The 9,373-nt window shown below is 37.6% G+C and overlaps 1 protein-coding gene across 1 annotated transcript; it reads right to left on the bottom strand.

The window, feature by feature from the left end:
- snw1 (SNW domain containing 1) lies at positions 1–7,132 on the bottom strand. The gene is made up of 14 exons (XM_082148114.1): positions 7,065–7,132; positions 6,203–6,356; positions 5,539–5,700; positions 5,349–5,444; positions 4,193–4,299; positions 3,551–3,655; positions 3,393–3,462; positions 3,172–3,237; positions 2,976–3,092; positions 2,475–2,616; positions 2,047–2,149; positions 1,530–1,647; positions 638–801; positions 1–417 (listed from the first exon to the last, which is right to left on the bottom strand). The coding sequence occupies exons 1-14, from the start codon at positions 7,076–7,078 to the stop codon at positions 225–227; spliced, it is 1,611 nt and encodes a 536-aa protein (XP_082004240.1). The 5' UTR covers positions 7,079–7,132; the 3' UTR covers positions 1–224.
- Between the last annotated feature and the right edge of the window lie 2,241 nt (positions 7,133–9,373).

Raw genomic sequence — 9,373 nt, 5'->3', positions numbered from 1 at the left:
TCCTCTACAAGACATTTATTAGAATGGCTTTGCAGTACAACAGTTTTAAAGTTCACACTTTTGAGCTCAAGAAACATGACTGGAGAAAACATATAGATGCTAAAAAAATAAAATAAAAAATAAAAGATGAAACACCATATTACTAATAGTTCATCATTCACTTTACAGCTGTAAAAATAGGGAGGGGAGGATTTGACCCTGCATCTGTGGACAGAGGAAGCGTCTCACTCCTTCCTGCGTTTCTTCTCGTGGTCGTAGTCCTTTGAGCGGCCACTAGTGGACGCCCTCTTGGAGCCTCCGTGCTGCTTGGCTTCCTCCAAGAACTTATCCAGACCGAAAGGATCCTCCTCAAACTGCACCGGCCCGTCGCGGCGGGGGCCGTGGTCCGCACCTGAGAACTCCCGATCAGGAACAAACCTGGAGAGAGAAGGGGAATCATTCAAGTGCATGAGCCAGGAGGCTATAATACAATAAACAAACATGTCAAAAAGACCAATGCGCATCTGTTGTGATTCTAACCATATTCAGCAGGGCCTAAAGAAAGTTGATTATAAAGTTGTAATGATCACCTTTGTATTTTAATTTAGTTTATAAAAAAAACAAATCAGATGTGTTTGAGTTTCCAGGGTCTCCATACCTGCTGCTCTGCATGAGTGTGTCCAGGTCGTCTCCATACACGTCCTTATCCGCATTCTTACCGGGCCTGTAGATATTCTGTGCCATGTCTCTGCCACTTCTGAAGGGCTGATCATACACATTATACATCTCATCTTCTCCACCGGCAAAACCACTGTCCATCCCCTGAAAAACACAAGCAAACAGTGAGTCATAATATATTAAACTAACAAAAAGAATTATGCACAAGAGATTGCCAGTAATTTCCCACGTTCTGGAAAAATCACGATTTGATTACCAATGACCACGATTTGAATTCCCCTTTTTGACCATTGAGAGCATTCGTTTGCATGAAGCTGTATTTCTGTGCGAAACCAAAAAATAATACTTGGTGTGGAATGATGTAGAGACAATATTAGATTGGATGATGTAAAACAGGCTTTGATATTACATTTAGATTTAATTATTTAGCAGACACTTATCCAAAACGACTTACAAATGATAATAATAAAAAAAAGAATAATAGAAGCAATCAAACCAACAATAAGCAAGTGCTGTGACCAGTCGCCCAGTTAGTCTAGCACAGTACATGTAGAAAGGATTTCTTTTTTAAAGAGATATATAGAATACTAAGTGTTAGTATTAATGGGTCAAGTGTTGACAAAAACGATGAGTCTTCAGTCGTTTCTTATTAACATGTATAATATTTACATATTAACATGTTCCCTGCCAAACAAGGTCTACGATTCATCAACAGAAAATCACAGAGGCAGAAAAAGGAGCTCAAGGATTATGGATTGTCTGTCTTAAACGCTTGATTTCATGTGTTTAATTGCGCACCTTACCATCACACTGATGAACTAAAATCAGCACGGTGACCAATTTGAGATCAGCAAAGCCTGAGGGTTGATTACCTTGCTCTGATTGAAGAGTCTCTGGTCATACTGAGCCTCACTGGAGGTACGGGGGTTCGGTTGTCCCAGGGCAATGAGCTCACTGATGTCCCTGTCCTGATCTCTTTGTAGCTTCGACCTGGACAGACCAAAATTACACTGACATCAGCTAAACCCACATTCACACCTCATACAAAGAGCCATCAGGGTCATCACGCTAGATTACACGCGTCTCAAACTGGGAGTTCAGGGAATTCTCACACGAACATCTTTTGAGGAAAAAGCATGAATAATTCAAGCTATTACAACTACAGATTAAATCCATTTTAACAAGTACAACAAAATCAGTCTGAATATGGGATGAGTCAAGTTTGTTTCACTAAAAGGTGTCTGATGTAAAAACAAACACCGGTGGGACTTGTGTGAGATCAGAGGACAGAAAATAACGCAAAACCACGTACATTACAATGGGATGTGTGCATCAGTTCTACCGGCCCATGAATGATTCAGGGCAAGTGTGTAAAAAAAATGCATGTACCTCTTATCAGGGGCGGCTCTGGAGATGTTCCTGTCGTGCTGCCTTTCTTTCCTCCTCTCGTGACGGATCTCTTCACGCTCCCTGACTTCTGTGTCTTCACCACCTGAGAGAAAACCAAAGACATAGATGGTGATCTCACCAATAGCGACAGCACTCTGATGACCGAAACCAGGGCCGAGACCAAATCGGTTTTCTGTTAGAACGGTGTCGTGTTAGCGGCCCCTAAGTTAAAAACTAATGATCTTTGCAACGGAAGTGAATCAATCAAAACTAACTTTAGCTGGACAATAACTTTATTCTAGAGCTGCTGTAAAGCCAAAACCATCTCCGTTTCTTTAATTTCCTAGTTTCACTGAAAAGCTGCTTTGAAACAATCCATATTGTTAAAAACACTATATTAATGATGGTGTGTGTCCGTCTCTTTGTACCTTTGTCACCGTGGGCTTTGATTCCAGCTCTCCTGTCTCTGGCCATCTTAGCCAACTCTCTCAGCTTCTCTTCTTTCTTTTCTTTTTCTTTCTGGGCCATCTTCTTTTCCACTTGAGCTCTCATCTCCACAGCCTCTCTGGCCTGTACACATCACACAATCAACAACATCAGCATAAAAAGAAGTCAAAATATTTACCAGCCCTAGAAAGAACTTCATTTTATAGGGATTTGTTTGCATTGTAAAAAGCGAGCATTCCCAACCAAAATAAAGCTAGATCTATACATGCTCTCCAAATTGATCAGAGCAGCCAAGGTTTTTTTTCCCTTCAGATGTCATTATCAGATAGTTACTCCCAGATAGTGCTTCACACATCATGTTGGTCTGAGAAACTGCCTTGTAATGTTGATATAGTGCTGAAGGTTTCTTTACTTCTTAAAAGTCAGAAAACTTAGCAATGTGGGATTCAGAGTGTTAAGGGATGCAGGAATAAGCAGTCTACCTTTCTGTCTGCAATGTACAAAGCCTCAGCCAGCTTGGCAAAGTTCTCATTGATGTGGACGGTCTGCAGGCCTCGTCCGTCAGCAGCCAAACGCTTGTCCAGAGGAATGGTGTAACCCTGGGAAGCAACACGGTTGTATCCAGTCAATATTTTAAAACAATAAACAGCTGAATAATTGATAGAGGCTCTACATTACCTTTGCGTTCTTCCAGTTGGAAATACAGGGTGGAATCTTCCACTCCTGCTGTTCTTTCACAGTCATCTACAAAAAAAGAGGAAAAAACAGAGATGCTTTGAGTTTAGTTGAGATGTTCTCAGAAATGTTTCCTCCAGACAGGTTTCTGTGGATTCTGAGTGTAAACAAAGCCGATGACTAACAATGTTGGGCTCGATTGTTGGCGGAAACCAGACTCCTACCTTTCTGCTTGGAGAGTGCATGACTGGAGCAGGAGGGGATGGAGGTCCACGAGGAATTTTCTTATTGATTCTGTAAGAAAACACAAAGATTGAGATTCTTGTGCTTTTCCCACACACCACACTCAATTTCACTTAAATCTCAGATTAAGGTCACACACTTGAATCGCGGTGGTTCCATTGGATCTTTCTGCATTTCCACCATACGGATGACCCTCTGTTTCGCTCCAGAGTTAAACGCGAGTCCTTGCTGGGAGGGTGTGTACCTTTAAGAAATATATGAACAATTTATGGAACTTTTCTGAACTCAAACTCAATTACAGAATGCTGTCAAGCTTGCAGTGCAAACACAATCGCACAGAAACTCTCAGACTGACGTTAAAGGATTTTTTCAGGTTCAATCCAAACTCTGTCGAGAGTATCTGTGGCATAACGTCAATTACAAAAGAAGTGTTTTTAAAGCAAAAATCGTTCCAGTAATGCAGTTAAAATAGAAGCACAAAGAGGCAACTACTCACACCTCATAACGGATGATTTAGTTTTAGATTTAGATTTAGCTTTAATGCTTAAACAATATAGGTTTTTACTGAATAATTCATGCTTGTGCTAGAACAAAAATTCAAGCTGCACATTACACCTTTCAACACTGGCTTGCTTTACTTGATTTTAATCAAGGCACAAGTTTAAATAATTTTCTGGTCATCTTCAACATCCTACTGTCGATATAGCTCAACTTGTAGCGAACCCAGAACATTTATTTAAACTCTAGGTTTAAGAGCATTTGTCAGTGGAACTTGTCTTACCGAATATACTGTGCTGGGGCCTGTTTGTCTGCAGCACGTACAGGCATGGCCGCTGCAATTTTCTGCGAGACCTGTTTATCCAGAGCTGCTCGGGTCTTTTCTGTAATCTACAGGAGGAGGAAACTGGAAAGTTAATTCATGCTGGCTTGGCTTCATAATTATTCAAAGTCATGAGGATTATTGTTTGATTAAAAACAACAACAGTACCAACATTGTTCATGTCATTTTAACACCAGTCAACAAAAACCCACTCAAAGTTAGTGATTATGGACCAGCATCTATGCATTACACATTGCTGTGTAAATTAAGCTTAATAAACCTGCTTCTGTCGTCCTTTTACTTAAAAAAAACCTTACCTTATTTAAAAAATACATGTAGAACTTAATTAGTATTAATATGATGTTGATAATTTAAACAAAGGAATGCATACAGCAAGCATCAGAATTCCTTTTTTCGCTGGGATAGTGAAACTGATATTAACGATTATAAAATTCAGCTGGTATTGGTATTAACTACTGAAACGCTGTTATTGTCAAAACCCCATTTTGAATATTCGTCGAAATAAAAAAAATCCACATTGGTCATTCAAAAATTGTCATTCTAAACAATGCAGAAATAGAACAGCTCAATTCAAAGAATTGCTGCTCATCAAAACCGCAACCAAGAACACATTTTCTGCACTGCTTTTCCATTGAGCGCTAGACAGACATCTTTGACAACTGCACTCGTGTCTTGCACTTCAACTTTTAAAAACCTTTTTTTTCCCCGTTCCACTGAATCTCATGATTTAAAAGCAAAAGTACTTCGGATCTTTCTATTTCAACTATGCATAAATGCTGCTTTGTTCATAATTTCTTATGCAGTTTGGGAAATTCTATTTGATTTTTCAGACAGTCATGCTATTTGATTGCTTTGAAAAATAAAATTTGGTGCATTACAATTTTTCTCATTAAGTCCTCGTGGCCACAGGAAACAAGCCGAAAGCTTTTCCCTCTAATTGAAAAAATGCCTTTAAAAATTCAAATATAATTCGATAATATATTTAAGTAAAAGATTCAAATGTAGTTTATCAGCCATTTTGACAGCCCTATTTCAGCCTGTAGTAAATATCTACATTTAAACCTGTTCTCAGTCAAACGAGGCTGTTATATCTCACCTCTTTCACAGCCTCTTCATCGGGTTTCTGCAGCTCAGGATGATCTTCGTTTAGTACTTCCTTGGGAAGCATGTCTGTGTATTTGCTGAACACGACCTGAAACAAGCAAATCAAATTATGAAAACGTCCTCTCCAGGTGTGATTCACCGAATATACATGAACAATTCAACAACACAAGAAGATGAGGCACCTTGTCTTTGTTTTGACCTTGCCTAGCAATGGCATCATATTTGATCTTGCCCTCTGCATCCACCTGCACTGCCAGAGCATTGGACGTCCTTTTCTTCCTACCCATTTCCAGAGGATACTGGGCCACGTGGACCTCTGGAAAAGCTCCTCCATCTCCAAAATCCTGTAATATAATATCATAAGATTACCAAAGCAATTTACAGTATGATTTAATCAGTGTAGGAAACTAACACCCAAAGCAAAGACAGTTATTTTGGCTCATTAGATCTAGCATAATCTAGTGAGGTTAGAGTGAATAACATGCAACGTGCAGCATCTCTCTGGTAATAGCAAAGCAGCAAATTTAAATACTTAAAATGTATTATATAATTATAGGGCCTATGCCAATACCCACACTCACGGTCTTGCTAACTTGAGTGTCTAGGTGACAGGAAGTGCGTTGCATAGGGACCACTGAACAGACATTTAGAAGTCGATTTTAAAGTACAAAGTATTGGAAATCAAAATGTGTAAATAAAACTGTAAAAACTAGGGATGCACCGATATGAAAATTACCACTTAATTTAGAACCCCCACCCATATACATTTTATATATATATATATATATATATATATATATATATATATATACATATAAAATCATAAATAATATTTTATTGCAGTACCTCTAGTACTCGGGGCACCCATGATTTCCTGCATCCGTAGGGAGGAGGTTCTCTGCGAGTGGAGACCAAAGCAGTGGATTGTGACCTCTGAACACGAGACCTCTCCTCCGCCTCCAACTGGTCCTGGGACAGTTGGGTGGGTGCAGGGAGAAAACTACAGGATGGAGAAAAAAAATGTCAAGTGAGGTTGACAGACTATTAAATCACCAGGTGATCCCTATTAATAGGATGTCAATTACAGCTGTATATGGATGCAAGTTTACATCTTATTAACAGGAATCACCTGGTGATGTAATAGTATGTGGGTGTATGATGTAGAAACTGTGAACACTAAGTCAAACAGAGATACATTGGATTTAAAAGGCGACAACATATGTTTCCTTAACATAGACAAATTGTATGTCAAATTAAACTACAAATTAAAGTTCAACAGCACAAAGTACAAGAGGTAATTATAACTTAAAAAATGGAGATGTGACGAATGCATTTATTTAGAGCCTTATATATATATATATATATATATATATATATATATATATATATATATATATATATATATATCAAAAAAAAAACAACATAGCCTATTAATCGCGAATTTTATATTTATTTATGTTAGAAATGTTTTTTTTTTGTGTGCTTTTGCTGTGGTCGTAGCATTAGCTTTTTAGCACTCACTGTGATACAAAGAGTACAACACCGCAGGCCTCAGCGCGTCAAATAACACAATTCAGTTAATAAAGAACGCAAATTATGAACAAACATCACACGTGGGCACATAAAAAAACACGTAGACCTCTTTAACTCGAGTTTTCATGTAAAAGTGGAAACAAAAACCCTTAAAAACAGCTCCAGTGCTACTTACCTTGCCAGCGACATCTTGTCCGCTTCTGTGCTCACGTTCTGACGTCACGCCACTGAGATAACGTCTCGCGATGTTTGGAGACGAAAGAGAAGGGTAGGCTGCTACTTCATTGAAAAACTGTATTTAAAGAGTAGCATCCTTAACGTCATTGTAACATATTTAGATATATGTTAACATATGTATTAGGAGGCCATCTTAAGAGGGCAAGAAGCCCCCCTGGTAAACATTTACAGAATTATAAATGACTGTTATAATAGATAGACCTATAATTCTTCTTAATATTTATATATATTTAAAGTATCATTATTAGGCTATAAAATACTAAATAATAGTTTATAAGTTAATAATTGAATAACGATGACAGTCAAGGCGAATTTCCAGTAAAAGAGATTCATCTGAAAGATATTTACTCATATAAAAGTGAAATGTGAATATATAATATTATTTAATTGCCCATATTTTAATTGAAGATACATTGTAATAGCAACACGATAAATTCAAATGGAATTATTTCATTAAATTAGCTTTTTAAATAAATAGCAAAGATGTTGAACTCATAGAATTATTGAATATTAATAACACGATTTACAATAAATATTAGATAAATTAACCTCAAAACGGTTTAATCTGACTAAATCTCACAAATATGATATCAGAATCAGAAAGAGCTTTATTACCAGGTATGTTTGCTCACACAAGGAATTTTTGGTGACAGAAGCTTCCAGTACAGAGACAACAACAGTACACATGTAGTCAAATAAAAAAATAAAGATAAATGTTTATAAGACACACATAGGCCTATGTGTATATATAAATAAAAAATAGACAAATTTGTATGTACATGTGTGCTATATATAAATAGAATTGAATAGAATTAACAGGGAATGGAATAGGAAGAGGTATGGTATTGTTAAATAAATATAAGTTATATTGCACATAGTTATCCTTGCACAGTGGAGAACATTTAACTGTTCAAGAGGGAGATTGCCTGGGGGAATAAACTTTTCTGGTGCTCTGTGATCTGTAGCGCCAGCCAGACAGCAAAAGTTCAAAGAGAAGTGGGCTTGGATGTGAGGGTGATTTTTATTCTTCTCTGTATGGATACAGTTCCTGGAGGTTGGGCAGGAAAGCAGTGATCCTCTCAGCAGTCCAAACCGTCCTCTGTATTCTTCTGATGTTCGATTTTGTAGCTGAGTCAAACCAGACAGTTGTTGAAGTGCAGAGGACAGCCGGCCACGGTTCGCCTGTAAGGCCCCATAACAAAATAATAATAAAAAAATTAAATAGAGACTTCAAGTCTTTTAAATAAATGATTCTCTCTTCTTTTGGTATATTGTGTATATATAAATAAAAAATAGACAAATTTGTATGTACATGTGTGCTATATATAAATAGAATTGAATAGAATTAACAGGGAATGGAATAGGAAGAGGTATGGTATTGTTAAATAAATATAAGTTATATTGCACATAGTTATCCTTGCACAGTGGAGAACATTTAACTGTTCAAGAGGGAGATTGCCTGGGGGAATAAACTTTTCTGGTGCTCTGTGATCTGTAGCGCCAGCCAGACAGCAAAAGTTCAAAGAGAAGTGGGCTTGGATGTGAGGGTGATTTTTATTCTTCTCTGTATGGATACAGTTCCTGGAGGTTGGGCAGGAAAGCAGTGATCCTCTCAGCAGTCCAAACCGTCCTCTGTATTCTTCTGATGTTCGATTTTGTAGCTGAGTCAAACCAGACAGTTGTTGAAGTGCAGAGGACAGCCGGCCACGGTTCGCCTGTAAGGCCCCATAACAAAATAATAATAAAAAAATTAAATAAAAAGAATAATAATATAGACTATATTAACTGAATCAATAATAAATTGTAAATGTGTTTAGCATTCTGCAAATAATATTTTTCGTATTTTCTAGACTACTTTAAGTCGTAAAGTGAGCAGGGTATTTAAAAATTTAAAGCATGGCTTCGGGAGGCATGTTACTCCCCAGTTCTACCGTGCCCCACGGTTTTACTCACAGTTTTACCTCACGTAAACCTCGCTCCAGACCAAGACGATATCAGTCCGCTTCAGTTTTGTGCATGTCTGCATCAGGTCAGTAACTAGTTGGCATGTTTTTTCTCTGGAGTAGCATATCAAATTAATGAAAGTATAAATCCTTTAGTTTAAATGACTGTGCTAATGTGAATAGCCTTATAGCCTAGTTCTCTTGTGTTTGTTTTATGTTTATTCTGAGAATAGAAATGAGTTTCTTTTCCTCACCGGAATTTATCAACAACTTTCTAACATTCTAAAACAACATTCAGAGGCAA

This window comes from Leuciscus leuciscus, assembly GCF_965113295.1.
Source record: "Leuciscus leuciscus genome assembly, chromosome: 19".
In the NCBI taxonomy this organism is placed as follows: Eukaryota; Metazoa; Chordata; class Actinopteri; order Cypriniformes; family Leuciscidae; genus Leuciscus; species Leuciscus leuciscus.
The sequence above is the reverse complement of the archived record's forward strand: the minus strand, read 5'-3'. Positions and strand labels throughout refer to the sequence as shown.

Bases quoted from the DNA above. Each gene is read 5' to 3' on its own strand.
- snw1 (XM_082148114.1), bottom strand. The intron at 4,300-5,348 runs GTGAGATATAAC...CTCCTCCTGTAG, and splicing joins ATGAAGAGGCTGTGAAAGAG to ATTACAGAAAAGACCCGAGC. The intron at 2,617-2,975 runs GTAGACTGCTTA...TGATGTGTACAG, and splicing joins TGTACATTGCAGACAGAAAG to GCCAGAGAGGCTGTGGAGAT.